Consider the following 21,660-nt stretch of genomic DNA (forward strand, 5'->3'; position numbering starts at 1 on the left):
GAGCAGCATTAGGCCATTCAGCCCAGCAAGTCTACTCCGCCATTCAATCATGGCTGATCTATCTCTCCGTCCTAACCCCTTTCTCCTGCCCTCTCCCCATAACCACTGACACCCGTACTAATCAAGAATCTTATCTATCTCTGCCTTAAAAATATCCATTGGCCTCCACAGCCGTCTTTGGCAAAGGATTCCACAGATTCGCCACCCTCTGACTAAAGAAATTCCTCCTCATCTATTTCCGAAAGGAACGCCCTTTAATTCTGAGGCTGTGACCTCTTGTCCTCGACTCTCCCATCCTCTCCACATCCATTCCATCCAAGGCTTTCACTGTTTGGTAAGTTTCAATGAGGTGTCCCCCTCATCCTTCTGGAATCCAGCGAGTTCAGGCCCAGTGCCGACAAACGCTCTTCATGTGAATCATTAGACTGTTGACTCCCAGCTGTGTTATGAGGTTGAATCTGGCACCTATTTGCTCTCTCAAGTCAACTTGCCTAACCAAAACATTTCTATTTTAATTGCAGTCATAAATGCAGGCTTACGTCGGTACTTCCTCCTGGCGAATGACAAGAAGGATCTCCTTGACTGGGTGGAAGCATTGAACAAGTCCTGCAAGATTACAGTAAGTTTTACTTGCATCTCGTCCATTTAATCAGGCGGGGTATTTAATACAGTAGTTTGGACCTAAGATAGACTTAGTAAACTTGAGAAAAGTAATGGGTGACTTCCGGCTTAAGAAGGGTCTCGACCCGAAACGTCACCTATTCCTTATCTCCAGAGACGCTGCCAGACCCGCTGAGTTCCTCCAGCTTTCTGTGTCAATTTTTGGTTTACAGCAGCATCTGCAGTTCTTTGCTACACATGGAAGTTGGGACATTGTGTTGCGGTTGCACAAGACGTTGGTGAAGCCGCATTCGGAGTCGTTTGTTTAAGCAGGAACTGCAGATGCTGGAAACATCGAAGGTAGACAAAAATGCTGGAGAAACTCAGCGGGCGAGGCAACATATCTATGGAGTCGTGTTCGGTTTTGGTCACCTAGCGAAAGGAAAGATACCATTAAGCAGAAAGGGTGCAGAGAAGATTTAGAAACATAGAAAATGGGTGCAGGAGTAGTCCATTCGACCTTTCGAGCCTGCACCGCCATTCAATATGATCACGGCTGATCATTCAAAATCAGTACTCCGTTCCTGCTTTCTCCCTAACTCGCTATATTTAAGAGGGAGCTAGATGTGGCCCTTGTGGCTAAGGGGATCAGGGGGTATGGAGAGAAGGCAGGTACGGGATACTGAGTTAGATGATCAGCCATGATCATATTGAATGGCGGTGCAGGCTCGAAGGGCCGAATGGCCTACTCCTGCACCTAATTTCTATGTTTCTATGTTTCCCCATATCCCTTGATTCCGTTAGCCTTAAAAGCGATATCTAACTCTCTCTTGAAAACATCCAGTGAATTGGCCTCCACTGCCTTCTGTGGCAGAGAATTCCACAGATTCACAATGCTCTGGGTGAAAACGTTTTTCCTCATCTCAGTCCTAAATGGCCGACCCCTTACATATTCTTAAACTGTGACCCCTGGTTCTGGACTCCCCCAACATGGGGAACATGTTTCCTGCATCTAGCCTGTCCAACCCCTGAAGAATTTTATATGTTTCTATAAGATCCCCTCTCTTCGTTCTAAATTCCATTGAATATAAGCCCAGTCAATCCACTCTTTCATCATATGTCAATCCCGCCAACCTGGGAATTAACCTGGTGAACCTACACTGAACTGTATGAGGATGTTGTCAGGACTTGTGGCCCTGAGTTACAGGAAGAGAGTGCGCAGAATAGGACTTTACTTCCTGGACTGTAGGAGGTGTGAGAAATGATCTTATAGAGGTGTATAAAATCATGAGCGGAATAGATAGACTTTACTTTAGACTTTAGAGATACAGCAGGCCCTTCAGCCCACTGAGTCCACACCAACAAATGATAACCCAGAACACTAGCATTATGCTACACACTAGGGACAATTTACAATGAACAGAAGCCAATTAGTCTACTAACCTGTTTAAGAAAGTACTGCAGATGCTGGAAAAATCGAAGGTACACAAAAATAAGCACAGCATTTTTGTCAGCCTACCACTGTGCAATCCAGATTGGGTGAATGCACAGAGTCAAGAACCAGAGGTGATACTGATGGTTTGAAGTGCAAGGGAAAAGATTTAACAGGAACCTTTTTCACACAGAAGGTGGTGGTTATGTGGAATGAACTGTCAGAGGAGGTCGTTGACGCAGGTACAAAACAGCACTTGAAAGACATTTGGACAGGTAGATGGATAGGAAGGGAGATCTTCCTCTTCTTCTTTCGTGTGGCGTGCACAGCCTAAAGTTGTTGGACAACTTGTTCTATTTGATCTTCCGTTTGTGCACGTCGAGTCGATTGCATTAGTCGAAACAGGGCGGGCCACGTGAAGGTTGCAATCTTCCACCCTGGAAGGGAGATGTGGGTCAGACATGGGAAAGATGGGACGAGCTTGGTTGGCATGGACGGACGAATAGGGCCAACGGGCCTGTTTCAGTTCTGCATGACCACAGGACTTTGAAGTCCCCATATACGATGGGCTTCTCCATGGCGGCAGAGAGAGGAAGTTGGTCAGCGCCCCCTAGTGTGGGGCTGCATTGTTGCACCATCTGTGTCCTAAACCCGTCTGTGTCTGAAGAAAGGTTTCGGCCCGAAACGTTGCCTATTTCCTTCGCTCCATAGATGCTGCTGCACCTGCTGAGTTTCTCCAGCTTTTTTGTGCACCTTCTGTGTCCTAAACCAACCCGGGTTATGGGGCTTACAGCAGGCTGTTCCCCTTACATAGAAACATGGACAATAGGTTCAGGAGTAGGCCATTCGGCCCTTCGAGTCAGCACCGCCAGTCAATATGATCATGGCTGATCGTCCCGAATCAGTACCCCGTTCCTCTCTCTTTCTGATTGGCCCCCTTTCTCCCCACAGATTGGGTGACAATCCCTTGATCTTCCTTAGCCCTAAGAGCTAAATCTATCTTCTCTTAAATGTTTCCTGCATCTAGCTCGGTGAGATTTAGTTTGTTCTTCCATTCTTTTTATATGTTTCCCGCCAATCCCCTCTTCCCTGGTGAACCTACATTGAATACTGTATGAGGATGTTGTCAGGCATTGGCCCTGAAGTTACAGGAAGGAAGTGTGCCTGGTGAATTGGACTTTACACTTCCTGGACTGTAGGATGGTCCTTGATCCCTGTGTTGTGTGTGTGGTGGATGGTTTGTGTTTGTGTCATGAGCGGAATTAGATAGACTTTAGTTGTGTGTGTTTTGACTTTAGAGATACATGGTGTGATGTGTGGTGTGGGCACTTTTGTGTTTGTTGTGTCGTGTGTTGTGTGTTTGTGTGTGTGGAGTGTAAATGTGTTGTGGTTGTGTGTGTGTGTTGTGGTGGAAGTGTGTGTGCATGATGTTTGTTACTATTGTTTAGTGTGTTGTGAAGATTTAAGAGTGTTGTGTGTGGGGATGCTGGTTTGTGTGTGTGTATGGGTGATAGTGCGAAAAATGTGGTGTGTGAAATGTTGCGGGTGACTTTGTGTGTGGAATGAAGGTGGGGGTGTTGGGGTGTTTTGGCCCACTGAGAAGGGTGTGGTGTGTGTGTGATGATTGTGTTTGGCCCCCCATGTTTGTGTAAATGTGTGTGTAACCTCTGTGGATTTGTGTGCTGGTGTGACGTGGTGTGGTGTGGGTGAGTACTGTATGTGTGTATGGGGTGTGGTGTTTTGGTGTGTGGTTATGGATGTGTGGTTGTTGTGTGTGTGGTGGTTTGTGTGGGAGAAGAAACAAAGTGTGTGGTCTTGTGTGGTGTGGTGTGCTGGGTGGTGTGTGTTTGTGGTGTATGTGTGTCTGTGGTGTGCCCCGCTGAGTGTCTCCAGCATTTGTTGGGTGCAATCCTGAGTTGGGGGGGATGTGTGTGTGTTGGTTGTGGGAGTTGTGTGTGGTGAGTGTGTGTGTGTGTGTGATGGATGTGTGTGTTTGCTTGGTGTTGTTGGTGTGTGTGGTGAGTCAAGTTGGTGAACCGTTCCTTGTTGTGTGGACTGTGTGGTGTGGGTTGGTGTGTGTGCACAGAGTTGTTTTGTGTGTGGGTGTGGTGATACTGATGGTGTGAGGTGGTGGTTTGCAGTGTGTGTGAGGTGTGCACTTGAAAGACAGGTGTGGTGTGTCAGATCAAGGAGGTGTGACGGTGTACAGTGATTGAAGACATGAGATGGATGTTCTTCTTGTGTGGTGTATGTGTGTGTGTGTGTGCCTAAAGTTGTTGGGTGTGTGGTTGTGTTGTATTTGATCTTCCGTTTGTTTGCACGTCGAGTCGATTGTGTGTGTTGTGTGTGAACAGGCGTGTGGCCACGTGAAGGTTGTGTGTATGTGTTCTTCCATGTGTGGTGTGGGAGATGTGGGTCGTGTGTTTTTGGACATTGTGTTCTGTTGTGGACGAGCTTGTTGGGCATGGGGGACGAATGTGTGGTGTGTGTGGCCTGTTGTGCTAAGTTGGTTTTGGGTGTCCTGTGTGTTTTGTGTGTGTGTCTGCTGGTTTTGTTTTTTTTTTTTGTGTGTGTGGGGGGGAGTTTGTTTGTGTGTGTACGATGTCTGTGTGTGTGGGAATATGTGTGTGGAGAGAGGAATTTTGGTTGTGTGGTCAGCGCCCCCTAGTGTGGGGCTGCATCTGTTGCACCATCTGTGTCCTGGTGTATTGTCTCTGTCTGAAGAAGGGTGTGTGGGCCCGAAACGTGCCTATTTCCTTCGCTCCATAGATGCTGCTGCACCCGTGTGAGTTTCTCCAGTGTGTTTTGTGTGGGTGTGTACCTTCGTGTGTCCTAACCAACCCGGGTTATCACAGCAGCTGTTCCCCTTACATGTCATGGACAATGGAGGGTCGGCCATTCGGCCTGGTTCGAGAGCACCGCCAGTCAATATGATCATGGCTGATTGTCCACAATCAGTACCCCGTTCCTGCTTTCTCCCCAGATCCCTTGAATCCGTTAGCCCTAAGAGCTAAATCTACCTCTCTCTTGAATACACCCAGTGAATTGGCCGCCACTGCGTTCTGTGGCAGAGAATTCCACAGATAACAAAGGGCCCAGGAGGCCACTCAGCCCTTCGAGACTATCACTAGTTTGTACCAACTTTTCACTTACCTGCCCCCCACCCCCCCCTCCTTCACCGCTGTATGTGTCTGCCTCAAGGTCACCTGTGGTTGTCCCTCAGTCTAGCTGAGACTACTGGCTAATTGGGATGATCAGAATGGGCCGGCTAGTTAGGAGCAGGAATCGACCACGTGGCCTCTCAAAGATGCAACGCCATCAGTTTAGAGATACAGTGCAGAAACAGGCCCTTCGGCCCACGGAGACTGTGCCGACCAGCGATCCCAGCACACCAACACTTTCCTACACACACTAGGGACAATTTTTAAATTGACACCAAACCAATTTTGTGTGCTGCAAAATGGCAAAAAGCATACCTCGGTGTATGTGAATGTGACTAATAAAAACCTTTGAATACCTTTGAATACTTTGAATTAACATCCAAACCAGGACGTGTTTGGAAGTGTGGGAGGAAACCGAAGGTCTCGGAGAAAATCCACGCAGGTCACGGGGAGAACGTGCGAACTCCGTACAGACAGCGCCCGGGATCGAACCTGTATGCGCTGTGAGGCAGCAACTGTACTGCTGTGCCACCGTGCCGCCCATTGAGTGGGAACTGCCCGTTACCTCAGCTCTGTGACTATGTCTCCTCACGCTGACCTTTCACCCACTTGCTCACCAAGACTCTAACCACCTCCACCTTAAAACACATTCAACGGCCCACGGGCCTCAGAAAGTTTGACTCATTTCCACCTTGAACCAGCAGCATCCCCTTAATGTTTAACCGTGGCCACTAGTTCCTCCCTCATGAGGAGAAGCACTTCTCTCCAGAGACGCTGCTGCCTGTCCCGCTGAGTTACTCCAGCTTTTTGTGTTCTCTCCAGTGTTCTCTCCACATCCACCTGTGGGAGGGAAGGTGAGATCCCCTCATGATCATGTACACTCTGCTTCAAACAAGTCCTCCCTCAATCCTCTGGATACGACCATAACTTCCATTGAATCCAACTAGCCTGCCCTTTACATCAACAAGTGACCTCGATATCAGCCACCCAGAGAGAGACCTATAGCAGTGAACCTTAAGCATTGAAGCTCCCTCTAGATTTGCAATGCTGATTTGTCAGTCAGGACTGTTGCTTCTCCACATATGCTGCCTGACCAGCTAAGTATTTCCAGCAAAAGAGGGCCACCAGGTGTTGCGGTCACTTAGCTGGTCAGGCAGGATCCTCGCCTGGATAGGTGACATTTTGTATTTACAGCATTTATTGTTTTGAGTTTTTAAAATTTTAAATGCAATGCAAAAAAACAACTCACACAACAATGGGCGCAGTGGTGGAGTTGGTGCCCTCCAGCGCTTACAGCCTGGGTTCGATCCCGACTACAGATGCTTGTCTGTATGGAGTTTGTACGTTCTCCCCGTGACCTGCGTGGGTTTTCCCTGAGAGCTCCGGTTTCCTCCCACACTCCAAAGACGTACTGGTTTGTAAGTTGTTTAAGAAGGAACTGCAGATGCTGGAGAATCGAAAGTTACACAAAAAAAGCTGGAGAAACTCAGCGGGTGCAGCAGCATCTATGGAGCGAAGGAAATAGGCAACGTTTCGGGCCGAAACGTTGCCTATTTCCTTCGCTCCATAGATGCTACTGCACCCGCTGAGTTTCTCCAGCTTTTTTGTGTAACCTGGTTTGTAAGTTGATTGACTTGGTGGAGATAGATAGATTTTTGATTGGTATGGGTGTCAAGTGTTACGGGGAGAAGGCAGGAGTATGGGGTTGAGAAGGAGAGATCTGGGTGGGCCGAGTGGCCTGATTCTGTTCCTATCACTTATGACCTTGTGACTGTGGTCTCCACTGCCCCAGCACTGTACATCAGTAGCTCTGGGTGGGCTTTGACTGAGATGCTCTGAGGTCCCCCAAAACCACTTGGAAAACTGAGGATAGAACTGATGAACGACCCTTCTTTTGTTGCTAGGTGCCAAAGGGCAAATCAAGTGACCCGCAGCCCAGCGCTGAGATCACCAGCACTCCAGCGGAGGCCCAGACAGGACGCAAACAGATCCCGTACAAGACCGAAATCATTGGCGGTGTTGTGGTGCAGACGCCAATCGCGCAGGTGAGAACCACAAGGTGGCGCTGCGGTAGAGTTGCTGCCTTACAGCGCCGGAGACCCAGGTTCGATCCCAACTATGGGTACTGACTGTACGGAGTTTGCACGTTCTCCCCATGACCGCGTGGGATTCCCCCGGGTGCTCTGGTTTCCTCCCACACTCCAAAGACATGCGGGTTTGTGGGTTAGAAACATAGAAACGTAGAAAATAGGTGCAGGAGTAGGCCATTCGGCCCTTCGAGCCTGCACCGCCATTCAATATGATCATGGCTGATCATCCAACTCAGTATCCTGTACCTGCCTTCTCTCCATACCCCCTGATCTCTTTAGCCACAAGGGCCACATCTAACTCCCTCTTAAATATAGCCAATAAGGTAAACCAGTCTAAAAACATCGCTCCGTCCAATCTGGTCCTGTGTTGTCCCTTCAGTGTTTAGTTTAGGTTAGAGTTACAGCGCAGAAACAGGCCCTTCGGCCCACTGAGTCCACCCGTGCCAAAGACATTTGGACGGGTACATGGATACCCAATGTTTAGAGGGATATGGGCCATGCATAGACAAATGGGGCCAGTATAGATGGGACATCATGGCTGGAACTGGACGAGTTGGGCCGAAGGGCCTGTTTGCATGCTGGATGACCCTGTGACTCCAGGAGCTGGGCAGGGCCTTCTGCTCCAGAGTTACTCTGGAGTAGGTTTGGTTAAGACCCTGGTTCGTCCATGATTAGATGCATTATTTGGGAGGGTTGCAGTGAATGTGCCAACATTAGTTGCGTAAAGTTTGCATCAACTTCAGAGCGAAAGGGCCAGGATGCCTGTTCCACACTTGTCACCGCATGAAAAATCTGCAGGATTAGCATCGCATTCGTTTGCAAGTTGCAAGGAAGGCAGGCATGCATTTCTGGCACTGCGGGTTTGAAGAACCACTTGTGCTGACAGCCTGTGCTGTCTGTCTGGAGTTTGGATGTTCTCCCCGTGACCGCGTGGTTTGTCTCCGAGATCTTCACACTCCAAGGACACGTGCAACTTTGTAGGTTAAATAGCTTGGTGTAAGTGTAAAGTGTCCCTAGTGTGTATAGGATAGTGTTAATATGCGGGGATCGCTGGTTGGCGTGGACTCGATGGGTCGAATGGCCTGTTTCCGTGCTGTATCTCTAAACTAAACTAAATAGAGCACACATTGTCTATCTGACTCTGAATAACTCCTCTGTCATCCTGAATCTAAATGTGATTTTGGCCTCATCACCAACCTGACCAATTATTTTATTTTTCTTCCCCCTCTCCTCCCTGTGCCCAGCCCAAGTGCACACTCATTTCTCCCACTACCTCGCCCCTCTTCTCCCCCCACCCCCAATCCCATTCCACTTCCCCACTCCTCCCCCTTCAGTCGTGGGGTAGACTGACTCCTCTTCCTTCCACCCGCCTCCCCCCCCCAATCTTTGCACACCCCCAATCCTGGACATTCTATTCGTCATTTTAATTTCATGTTTCATGTATCTTGTTGTGTTTCATGATGGATTGGCAGACCAACTTCCCACCTGGGTTCAATGAAGTTCTATCGTATAGTAATGTACCGACATCCCTCCCTCTGGCTTCCCACTTCACTCCGATATCCAGTGAATTAAGCTCAGTGATACAGTGTGGAAACGGGGTCTTCGGCCAACCGACTCCACGCCGAATGTTCCCGATGTTGGGGGAGTCCAGAACCAGGGGATCAGTGTAAGAATAAGGGGTAGGCCATTTAGGACTGAGATGAGGAAACACTTTTTTCACCCAGAGAGTTGTGAATCTGTAGAATTATCTGCCACAGAAGGCAGTGGAGGCCAATTCACTGGATGTTTTCAAGTCAGAGTTAGTTCGATATAGCTCTTAGGGCGAAGATAGACACAAAGAGCTGGAGTAACTCAGCGGGACACGCAGCATCTCTGGAGAGAAGGAATGGGTGACGTTCCGGGTCGAGATCCTTCTTCCGATCTCAACCTGAAACATCATCCAGTCTCTCTCTCCAGAGATGCTGCGTGTCCCGCTGAGTTACTCCAGCTTTTTGTGTCTATCGTCGGTTTAATCCAGCATCTGCAGTTCCTTCCAAAACATAGCTCTTAGGGATATCGGAATCAAGGGATATGGGTAGAAAGCAAGAACGGGGTACTGATTTAGGATGATCAGCCGTGATCTTATTGAATGGCGATGCTGGCTCGAAGGGCCGAATGGCCTGCTCCTGCACCGATTTTCTATGCTTCTATGATTCATGGTACAGTTAGCCGCATGTGTGGCCCAAGCATTGTAAAACACTGGGCATCGCTGGCTGATTCCAGTTTAGTTATCTCATCAGCACAGTCAACCACAACGCATATTTAGAAACTTCATTTGCATGACGCCTTTCCTCATTTGCTTGGGCTGTTAACTGTTTGGGCTCCAGCGTGTCATAGAGTCGTAGAGTGATACAGTGTGGAAACAACGTGCCCACACCGACCAACAATGTCCCAGCTACACTAGTCCCACTTGCCCGCGCTTGGTCCATATCCCTCCAAACCTGTCCTATCCATGTACCTGTCCAACTGTTTCTTAAATGATGGGATAGTCACAGCTTCAACTACCTCCTCCGGCAGCTTGTTCCATACACTCACCACCCTCTGTGTGAAAAAGTTACCCCTCAGATTCCTATTAAATCTTTTCCCCTTCACCTTGAACCTATGTCCTCTGGTCCTCGATTCCCCTACTCTAGGTAAATGACTGTGCATCTATTCCTCTCATGATTTTATACACCTCTATAAGATCTCCCCTCATCCTCCTGCGCTCCATGGAATAGAGACCCAGCCTACTTAACCTCTCCCTATAGCTCACACCCTCTAGTCCTGGCAACTTCCTCGTAAATCCTTTCTGAACCCTCTCAAGCTTGACGATGTCCCAGAACTGAACACAATATTCTAAATGCGGTGTTTGAATGTCTGTTCGAAACGCCCTGATTCAAACAGGAATGCGGATTTTCCAGCATCTGCAGTTCCTTCTTGAACAGGAATGCGGGTTGCCGTGGCAAGGCTAGAGGACTGCTAGACGGAACTCTGGACCTCCGATCCCAGAGACGGGAGTTCCAACCTCGATCCCGGCAGCTGGAGACCACAGCAATTCCATTTTTTTTTAAATGTAGTCGTGAAACAAAATATGGTCATAAATGATTAGGAGCAGGAGTGGACCATACTGCTCAATTGGTCAAGTCTCTACTCCGAATCGTCGTCAATTTCTTCTCTCCATAGATGCTGCCTCACCCACTGAGTTTCTCCAGCATTTTGTGTCCACCTTCGATTTACCAGCATCTGCAGTTCTTTCTTCAACAAACTTAAGATAATACCGCTTAGGAGACCCAGAGATGCTGCTCATCCAGAGATGCTCCAGCATTTTGTCTACCTTCGGTGTAAACCAGCATCTGCAGTTCCTTTCTTCACAAACAAACTTTGGTGTTGAAACATTTAAGAAAGAACTGCAGATGCTGGAAAAATCGAAGGTAGACAAAATTGCTGGAGAAACTCAGCGGGTGAGGCAGCATCTATGGAGAGAAGGACGTTTCGGGTCTCGGCGACTATTCATAGATGCTGCCTCACCCGCTGAGTTTCTCCAGCATTTTTGTCCACCTTTGGTGCTGAAACAGTTCATGCAGAAAGGAACTGCAGATGCTGGTTTAAACTGAAGATAGACACAAAACGCTGGAGTAACTCAGCGGGACAGGCGGCATCTCTGGAGAGAAGGAATAGAGATGCTGCCTGAGTTATTCCAGCGTTTTGTGTCTTGTCTTCAGTTGAAACAGTTCACGGAGCTTTCTCATTCCGCTAGCACAGTACCAGAAGGTAAATGGTTTTGCACAGGGCGGGTCTGCAAGATGCAATGGAAAGTCTGGGTTTAACCTATCAGAGGCTTACCAGCCGTGTGAGTAATCATTGCCTTATTTGGCCTGTGACTTGCTTAACCTGATTCTATCAGCTCAGAGTGAAACCACTACCGTTTTCTCAACACTGGCGACAGTACTCAAAGGTGAACCTTTATTGCGTCAACCCCATCTTTCTTCACTTTGTTCCTGCGTACTTGTTTTTCATAATACCCTCTTTACACAAGCACAGGAAGAGCTCAGTGTCCTGTCCTTATGTGGCTCTGGTCTCAATGAAGTTTAGTTGAGTTTTAGTTTACTTTAGTTCAGAGATACAGTGCGGAAACAGGCCCTTCGGCCCGTCGAGTCCACGCCGACCAGTGATCCCCGCCCACCAACACTATCCTACACACACTAGGGACAATGTTTACATACACCAAGACAATTAACCTACAGACCTGTACTTCTATGGAGTGTGGGAGGAGGAAGCGGAGAAAACCCGCGCAGGTCACGGGGGGAACGTATAAACTCCCTACAGGCAGCACCCGTTGTTGGGATCGAACCGGGGTCTGCAAGCGCTGTTAGGCGGCAACTCTACCGCTGCGCCACCCTAGAGCTACAGCACGGAAACGGGCCCTTCGGCCCACCGGTCCCGCGCCGTCCATCGATCACCTGTTCGTACTAGTTCTATATTATGTCACTTTTGCGTCCTCCCCCTACACGCAGGGGGCAATTTACAAAGGGGCAATTCATCTACAAACCCCCACGTCTCTGGAATGTGGGAGGAAACCGCAGCGAACCTACGCGGTCACGGGGAGAACGTGCAAACTCTGCACAGACAGCAGCCGAGGTCGGGATCGAACACCGGATCGCTGGTGCCGTGGGGCGGCAACTCTAACTCTGCGCCACCCGGGCCCTTTGTTTTGATCAGTGAAAAGCTGTTGTTTTCACTTCCCCTTTTGGGCACCTCGTTACGGATGACGGCCCACTTTGTAGAAACGGAACGTTTTCCCCTGGTGTCCCGTAGTTTGGTTCCAACCACAATACACTGGTGGGGAACAGTCACCACAGCTGCTGTCAAAGCAAGTGGTCTCTCCATCGCCTATCCCCCCCACCCTCCTCCCATCGTTCCTCTCTCCGACCTCCTCCTCATCTGCCCCACCATAAGGGGTAGAGATATCCTCAATAAGGATTAGGGTTTATTAAGGATATATGTTTGTATTGATGGTGGCTTGGCTGTTTTATTGTAGTGTAAATACTCACATTGAATAAATTTTTTGTAAAAAAAAAAAAAAAAAAAAAAATAAGGGGTAGAGACTGCTTCCTGGGACTGCACTTACTCACAGCTGGGCTGTGCAGTGCGGTGTACTGTCCCACTTGCCGATTGTATCGCCGACTGCCGGCATCATTGACTGACTGTGTCAGGTCACGGTAAAATTAGTGGCGTGATGACGAATGACGCCCAGTGTCGCAATGTTTTTTTTGTCGCCGCTGGATTTTTGAAATGTTCAAAATCTTTTGACGACATTGATATGACACCGGCAGTCGCCGAAAAAAATCGTCCCGTGGTACCGGCCCTTTAAGGGATCGAACCCGGGCCTGGCGCTGAAAACGCAGTAAGGTAGCGACTCTACCTCTGAGCCACTGTGCTGCCCTTGATGAAATGATTTAAATATGCAACAGGGTCTCCTACATCCAGCAGCTTTTGGAACTTAGAAACATAGAACATAGAAAATAGGTGCAGGAGTAGGCCATTCGGCCCTTCGAGCCTGCACCGCCGTTCAATATGATCATGGCTGATCATCCAACTCGGTATCCTGTACCTGCCTTCTCTCCATACCCCCTGATCCCTTTAGCCACAAGGGCCACATCTAACTCCCTCTTAAAATATAGCCAATGAACTGTGGCCTCAACTACTTTCTGTGGCAGAGAGTTCCACGCACTGTGTGAATTTTTTGTTTCTCATCTCGGTCCTAAAAGACTTCCCCCTTATCCTTAAACTGTGATCCCTTGTTCTGGACTTCCCCAACAATCTTCCTGCATCTAGCCTGTCCAACCCCTTAAGAATTTTGTAAGTTTCTATAAGATCCCCCCTCAATCTTCTAAATTCTAGCGAGTCTATCCAATCTTTCTTCATATGAAAGTCCTGACATCGCAGGAATCAGTCTGGCGAACCTTCTCTGTACTCCCTCTATGGCAAGAATGTCTTTAGGAGACCAAAACTGTACGCAATACTCCAGGTGTGGTCTCACCAAGACCGTGTACAACTTCAGTAGAAACTCCCTGCAGACTTGTACTGAAAGCTGCACAAAGAGTGTATTAGCTGATTACCATTGGTCTAGCCCACTCCCTACCCCTATCTCTATAGACATAAAATGGCAGAGTAACTCAGCGGGGCAGGCAGTATCCCTGGAGAGAAGGAATGGGTGACGTTTCGGGTTGAAACCCTTCTTCAGACTGAGTTCTGAGGAGCTCTTGAGTCTGAAAAAGGGTCTCGAACCGAAAAGTCATACATGTATATCTTTCATTCATTGTTCTTTATCTCTCTACATCACCGTCTAAGTCTCTCATTTCCCTTATCCCTATCTAGTCTGAAGAAGGGTCTCGACCTGAAACGTCACCCATTCCTGCTCTCCAGAGATGCTGCCTGTCCCGCTGAGTTACTCTGGCATTTTGCGTCTATCTTCGGTTTAAACCCAGCATCTGCACACCCCTATCCCTATCCTCCCCTCCCCTCCCCCCCTACCCTCACCCCCACCGTGGGCAAGTGGCACCTCCTTACTCAGTGTCGTTCTGCTTTGCCCCCAAGGTGAATGGAGGAGAAGGTCAGGAGGGCACTGAGCCGCCCACGCACAGCGTCCTGAAACGTTCCGTTAGCGGCATTCCCGTGTCGGGGAACAAGCCGGCGTGGGGGCCACAGGTGTACAAGAGCGGCTACTGCGTGAAGCAGGGCATTGTGGTGAGTGGCACTGAGGGCATTGCGGGTCCCACAGCCAGCTAATCCCCTCCCCCCCCTTTCCCGTGTACTGTCGTGCCTTCAAATGGGTGTCCGACAACATATTCACAACACATAGCAGCAGAATTGGGCCATTCGGCCCATCTAGTATACTCCACCATTCAATCATGGCTGATCTATCTTTCCCTCTCAACTCCATTCTCCTGCCTTCTCCCCGCAGCCTTGCCCTCCACCGCATTGAATTCCACAGATTCCTTCCTCTGGCTTCACTATTCACACCACCTCAACCCTTATTTTTTTCCATCCTTTTATTTTTTTTAAACTCTGGACTTTGTACATCCATCTGCCTATCAACCCCCATTTCCCCCACCCCCCACCCCTCTCATCTTCTCCCTCCTCCCCCCTTCCTCCCCTCCCCGTAGCCTGTACCCAACTATCACAGCCCTCGGGCTCCTCCTCCTTTTCCCTTTCTTCTCCCCGCCCCTGAAGAAGGGTATCGGCCCGAAACGTTGCCTATTTCCTTCGCTCCATAGATCCTGCTGCACCCGCTGAGTTTCTCCAGCATTTTTTTGTGTACCTTCGATTTTCCAGCATCTGCAGTTCCTTCTTAAACACTTATCCTGCCCCTCTTCTCTTCCAGCTTTCTCCCCCCCCCCCCCCCCCCCCCACCCCCCTTCTCTCCAACCAGAATCAATCTGGAGAAGGGTCCCAACCTGACCACCTCTTCTCTCCCTTCTCCACTCCCACACCCCCCTTTCTTACGGACCCTCCCCACCCCTGTGCCCACCTGGTCCTCAACCTATCTCTCAGCCTCCATCTCCATTCCCACAGTCAGGAGGTCACCAGATGGGGGTCAACTAAATGTTCTGTCCCTGTATAAGAGTGTGCCTTGTAGCTGCACACCAGCGACTGCTGACTTGTCTGTGTGTTGTTCATGTTGTAGAGAAAAAGTTGGAAGAGGAGATACTTCATACTCGACGAGAACTCGTTCAGTTACTTCAAATGTGAAACGGTGAGTTCCACGCGACACGATCCGATAAGATAGAACTTTATTTATCCCGGGAGGAAAATTGACCCGGCAACAGTGATAAAACATGAAATTAAAATTAAATTAAAGTGACGAGTGGAAAGGATTGGGGATGCGCAAAGGTTAGAATTTCTAGAATTTAGAAGATTCAGAGGGGATCTTATAGAAACTTACAAAATTCTTAAGGGGTTGGACAGGCTAGATGCAGGAAGATTGTTCCCGATGTTAGGGAAGTCCAGGACAAGGGGTCACAGCTTAAGGATAAAGGGGAAATCCTTTAAAACCGAGATGAGAAGAACTTTTTTTTTTCACGCAGAGAGTGGTGAATCTCTGGAACTCTCTGCCACAGAGGGTAGTTGAGGCCAGTTCATTGGCTATATTTAAGAGGGAGTTTAGATGTGGCCCTTGTGGCTAAGGGGATCAGGGGGTATGGAGAGAAGGCAGGTACGGGATACTGAGTTGGATGATCAGCCATGATCATATTGAATGGCGGTGCAGGCTCGAAGGGCCGAATGGCCTACTCCTGCACCTAATTTCTATGTTTCTATGTTCTATGTTTCTAACTTTATTTATCCCGGGAGGAAAATTGACCCGGCAACAGTGATAAAACATGAAATTAAAATGAAATTAAAGTGACGAGTGGAAAGGATTGGGGATGCGCAAAGATTAGAGAGGGGGAAGGGGAGTCAGTCTCAGTCTCAGTCTCCGTCTACCCCACGACAGAAGGGGGAGGGGAGTTGTACAGTTTGATAGCCACAGGGAAGAAGGATCTCCTGTGGCGTTCTGTGCTGCATCTTGGTGGAACCAGTCTGTTGCTGAAGGTGCTCCTCAGGTTGACCAGTGCATCATGGAGGGGGTGAGCTGTATTGTCCAGGATGCTCCACAGTGTGAGGAGCATCCTCCCCTCCAAGACCAACCTCCCGTGAATCCAACTCCAACTCCACCCCCAGGATGGAGCCGTCCTTCCTGATGAGTTTGTTGATCCTGTTGGCGTCTGCGGCCTTCACAGAGTGTTGGGGATTAACTCTGATGGCTGTGCGGGAAATTGTCCCTTGGGTTAGTGTAAAAGAGCAGTTAGTAGATATTCTGCTGCAACCCAGTGGTATGAATAGTGATTTCTCTAACTCCATGTAACCTTTGCTTTCCCTCTCTCTCCGTCCCTTCCCCACCCTCATTCTCCGACTAGTTTCACTGTCCTCCTGATTCATTTTACTGTTTGTTTGCCTCGTTGTCACCTTCCCCTCAGCCAACAATGAACCGTTGTACATTTCCTTGAGCACCGTCTGCTTTGATCTCTCGTTTTCACACCTTACCCTTCCACAAATCCCTAGTCTCCCTCTCCCCTGACTCCCAGTCTGAAGAACGGACTTAGCCCAAAACGTCACCCATTCCCTCTCTCCAGAGATGCTGCCTGTCCCGTTGAGTTACTCCAGCATTTTGTGTCTCATTTAGTGGATATGTATCCAGAGGTGGGACTGTGGAAGGGTGTTCATGGCCAAGTGTTATCGAACAATTGTGCTCTGCTATTCTACATTCTAACTTGGTTTAGTTTAGTTTAATTTAGAGATCCTCTTATCGAGTCCACATCACAAGATTAGAAATTGCTCGGCCATAGCTGAACGCACTTATCGGCATCTGCACACAATGGCGTCTTGCGATTCTTGCGCCTCTTGTGCGTGGTGGTGGAAGGATTGGTGGAAACAGGGCCGCGACGTCAACTCGCTTTCCTTGACCACAATTTAGCGCGGAAACAGGCATTTCAGCCCACCGAGTCCGCACCCGCCACCGATCCCCGCACATTGACACTATCCTACACACTAGGGACAATTTACACTTATACCAAGCTAACTAACCTACAAACCTGCACGTCTTCATAGTGTGGGCGGACCTGAAGATCTCATAGAAAACCCACACGGTCACGGGGAGAATTACAAAGTCCGTGCAGACAGCAACCGTAGTCGGGATCGAACTCGGGTCGAAGGCAGTGACCCTAACGCTGCGCCATCGTGCCGCACAGCTTGCTGGCCTCCGTCCTACATCAATGAGTGAGAAACGGATATACTCCCCATCAAGTCTGGAGTCAGGCAGGGTTGCCCACCTTCCCCTGTAATCTTTATGTGTGATATAGAATCGGCACGGTGGCGCAGCGGTAGAGTTGTTGCCTTATAGCACCAGCGACCCAGGTTCGTTTCTGTCTGCATGAAGTTTGTACGTTCTCCCCGTGACCTGCGTGGATTTTCTCCGAGATCTTCGGTTTCCCCCCACACTCCAAAGACGTACAGGTTTGCAGGTAAATTAGTTTGGTATCAATGTTAAAATTGTCCCATGTGTGTGTAGGATAGTGTTGATGTGCGGGGATCGCTGGTCGGCACGGGCTCAGTGGGCCGAAGGGCCTGTTTCCGCGCTGTATCTCTAAACCCTAAGCTTAAAAAAAATAGATCAGCCGTGATTGAATGGCGGAGTTGATATGATGGGCCAAATGGCCTAATTATGCTCCTGGAAGGTATGAACATGAAACTAAATTAAACTAACCCTCCTGATGGTTTTTCGTTAAATAATTTTAAACTGTTTGTGGTTTTGTTTAGGAAAAAGAACCTTTACGAGCGATCCCACTAAAGGACATTCAGAGAGCTCAGGACTGTAGCTGCAGGTAAGAGGAACCGTTTAATCCAGTCCAGAGCGCAGGAGGATGAGGGTGATCTTATAGAGGTGTACAAGACTATGAGAGGCACAGATAACGTGCATGCACAGAGTCTTTGCCCGCAGTAGGGGAATCAAGAACAAGAAGACATTGACTTAAGGCGGGTGGGGACAGATTTAATAGGGGTAACTTCTTAGCATAAAGGGCAGTGGGTGTATGGAACGAGCTGCCGGACGAGGCAGTTCTAGAGGAGGGATTCTCGCAATGTTTAAGAAACACTTAGACAGTAGGGGAATCGAGAACAAGACATTGACTTAAGGCGGGTGGGGACGGATTTAATAGTGGTAACTTCTTAGGTGGGTGTATGGAACGAGCTGCCGGACAAGGCAGTTCTAGAGGAGGGACTCTCGCAATGTTTAAGAAACACTTAGACAGGTGCATGGGCAGGCCAGGTTTAGATGGATATGGGCCAAACGCGGGCAGGTGGGACTAGTGTAGATGGGACATGTTGGTCAGGATGGGCAAGTTGGGCCGAAGGGCCTGTTTCCATGCTGTGCGACTCTATGACTTCCCCACAGTTTCGCGTCGTGCCCCCATTACTAATTCTGTCGTTCCTTTTTCCCGCAGCCAAGCCCTGATGAGGGATAATTTATTTGAATTGGTGACGGCGACCAGAACATTCTATGTTCAGGTAACTCGGTCAAAATAATATTTAAACATTTCACTGTTTGCACCCAAGAAGATTTACCGGAATGTTGCCAGGACATAAGGGCCTGGGATGTAGCGAGAGGTCGGGCGGGCTGGGACTTTATTCCGTGGATCGCAGGAGGATGAGGGCTGATCTTATAGAGGTGTATAAGACCATGAGGGGAATAGACTGCATGAATGAACAGAGTCTTAGGATAGGGGAATCAAGATTTTATAAGGATGAGGGGGTATCTTATAGAAACATATAAAATTATAAAAGGACTGGACAAGTTAGATGCAGGAAAAATGTTCCCAATGTTGGGTGAGTCCAGAACCAGGGGCCACACACAGTCTTAGAATAAAGGGGAGGTCATTTAAGACTGAGGTGAGAAAAAACTTTTTCACCCAGAGAGTTGTGAATTTATGGAATTCCCGGCCACAGAGGGCAGTGGAGGCCAAGTCACTGGATGGATTTAAGAGGGAGTTAGATAGAGCTCTAGGGGCTGGTGGAAACAAGGGATATGGGGAGAAGGCAGGCACGGGTTATTAATTGGGGACGATCAGCCATGATCACAATGAATAGCGGTGCTGGCTCGAAGGGCAGAATGGCCTCCTCCTGCACCTATTTTCTATGTTTCTAAGAACCAGAGCTTGAAGGTGAGAGGGCAAAATTGAATAAGGACCTGAGGGGCAACATTTAAACTGTCATAGGTATATTAAAAGAGCTGCCAGAGGAGGTAGTTGAGGCAGGAACTAGAACAGCATATAACCATATAACCATATAACAATTACAGCACGGAAACAGGCCATCTCGGCTCTACAAGTCCATGCCGAACAAATTTTGTTCCCCTTAGTCCCACCTGCCTGCACTCATACCATAACCCTCCATTCCCTTCTCATCCATATGCCTATCCAATTTATTTTTAAATGATACCAATGAACCTGCCTCCACCACTTCCACTGGGAGCTCATTCCACACCGCTACCACTCTCTGCGTAAAGAAGTTCCCCCTCATATTACCCCTAAACTTCAGTCCCTTAATTCTGAAGTCATGTCCTCTTGTTTGAATCTTCCCTATTCTCAAAGGGAAAAGCTTGTCCACATCAACTCTGTCTATCCCTCTCATCATTTTAAAGACCTCTATCAAGTCCCCCCTTAACCTTCTGCGCTCCAGAGAATAAAGACCTAACTTATTTAGGGGGATATAGACAGTGATATAGTGATATAGAGTGATCTAACTAATTTAGAAGGATATAGACAGTGATGTAGAGAGATAAAAGACATTTGGACAGGTATGTGAATGGGAAAGGTTTCGAGTGGTTTGGGCCGAACACTAGCAGGTGTTCCTCCTGGACTGCGGGTGCTGTCTGTGGAGTTTGTACGTTCTCTCTGGGACCGTCTGGGTTTTCTCCAGGTGCTCGGGTTTCCTCCCACACTGCAGGTTAACTAGCTTTGGTAACATTGTAAACTGGCCCTAGTGTGTATGTTAGTGTTATTGTACGGAGTGATCGCTGGTCGGCACGGACGCGGTGGGCTGAAGGGCCTGTTTCCCTGCTGTGTGAGGAAGGGATAACTAATCATTGTGAAGATAGACGCAAAAAGCTGGAGTAACTCAGCGGGACAGGCAGCACCTCTGGAGAGAAGGAATGGATGACATTTTGGGTCGAGACCCTCTACAGACTGGACTGGGCTAAGGGAAACGAGAGATATAGACGGTGATGTAGCGAGATAAAGAACAATGAAGGAAAGATACGCAAAAAACTAACATGATCAAGAAAACTATATGTAAGGTGAAAATGAGAAGCTGGTGCAACTTGGGAGGGGGAGGGATAGAGAGAGAGGGAATGCCGGGGTTACCTGAAGTTAGAGACATCAATATTCGTACCACTGGGCTGTAAGCTGCCCAAGCGAAATATGAGATGCTGTTCCTCCAATTTGCGTTTAGCCTCACTCTGACAATGGAGGAGAGCGAGGACAGAAAGGTCAGTGTGAGAATGGGAAGGAGAATTAAAGTGTTTAGCAACCTGGAGATCAGGTTGGTTCAGGCGGGCTGAGCGAAGGTGTTCTGCAAAGCGATCGCCCAGTCTGCGTTTGGTCTCGCCCATGTATAAGACTCCACATCTTGAACAGCGGATACAGTAGATGAGGTTGGAGGAGGTGCAGGTGAACCTCTGCCTCACCTGAAGGTGGCAGCTTAGCACAGTGATACAGGAGGGGACGGCTGGGCAGCGCCACATAGTGGCCAACAGGCAGTCCTGCAGAACATGGTCTGTAATATCACCGTGCACCAGCAGGCGGCACTGCTGTACAACAGCAGGGGACAATGGACTCTGCAAAGCCATGCTGAATCTTTCCAGAGATGGGCACAGAAAGATGGAGTAACTCAGCGGGTCAGACAATATCTCTGGAGAAAAGGAATGGGTGACGTTTCGAGTCGAGAGAATGGGGTTACTTGAAGTTACAGAAGTCACCCTTGCATCCCCTCTCACTCCGTCCCTCCCCCACCCAAGTTGTACCAGCTTCAAAGACGTCTTGTTGAGTAGAGACAGCACCTGTAGTCAGGATCGAACCCAGGTCTCTGTCGCTGCAAGCACTGTAAGGCAGCAACTCTACCGCTGCACCGCCGTGCAGTGAATAAAATTAGTTCTATAAATAAAAAACTCAATATAGTGCAAAAAAACCCAAAACAAAAACATCTTTGGGTGTTTGGCCGACCTATCGCATAATGTCACCATTAACACTCCACTCTGTAAAAGGATTAAGACACATTTAGCACCAATAAACAGGATTGTTTAGTTTAGTTTAGATTTACAGCATGGTAACAGGCCCATCGGCCCACCGAGTCCACGCCGACCATCGACCGCCCGTATACGAGGTCTTCGTTATCCCACTTGCACCACAATTTCCAGAAGCCAATTAACCTACAAACCTGTACGTACTGGTAAGGACAGTGTTTCTAAATCTCTCTATATCACTGTCTATATCTCTTGTTCCCCTCTCGACTCCGTCTGAAGAAGGGTCCCGACCCAAAACACCACCTACTCCTTTTCTCCAGAGATGTTGTCCGACCCGCTGAGTTACTCCACCTTTCTGTGTCTATCTATCTTCAGTTTAAAGCAGCATCTGCAGTTCCTTCCTACACATTACCCCTAAAGGGGCTGTCCCACTTGGGTGACCTAAGACTTCTACGAAGAGTTTGAAAAAAATGTCATGTTGAAGACCTCCTTTGATTATGTTGAAAACCAGCTTCGACTAGTTAC

At 48.6% G+C, this 21,660-nt stretch overlaps 1 protein-coding gene across 2 annotated transcripts in view; it reads left to right on the forward strand.

Moving 5' to 3' along the window:
- The window catches only part of LOC129713212 (pleckstrin homology domain-containing family A member 2-like), a 76,114-nt gene that overhangs the window by 51,874 nt on the left and 2,580 nt on the right, over nucleotides 1–21,660 (forward strand). Inside the window, exons 5-10 of one of the 2 annotated variants that reach the window (XM_055662135.1) lie at nucleotides 522–619; nucleotides 7,098–7,238; nucleotides 13,899–14,048; nucleotides 14,989–15,057; nucleotides 17,658–17,722; nucleotides 18,341–18,404. In XM_055662135.1, the coding sequence (XP_055518110.1) occupies nucleotides 522–619; nucleotides 7,098–7,238; nucleotides 13,899–14,048; nucleotides 14,989–15,057; nucleotides 17,658–17,722; nucleotides 18,341–18,404 (587 nt within the window). The remainder of the gene's footprint in view (nucleotides 1–521; nucleotides 620–7,097; nucleotides 7,239–13,898; nucleotides 14,049–14,988; nucleotides 15,058–17,657; nucleotides 17,723–18,340; nucleotides 18,405–21,660) is intronic. The other variant, XM_055662136.1, reaches the window with a different exon arrangement.

Source organism: Leucoraja erinacea, chromosome 35 (genome assembly GCF_028641065.1).
Source record: "Leucoraja erinacea ecotype New England chromosome 35, Leri_hhj_1, whole genome shotgun sequence".
Classification (NCBI taxonomy): Eukaryota; Metazoa; Chordata; class Chondrichthyes; order Rajiformes; family Rajidae; genus Leucoraja; species Leucoraja erinaceus.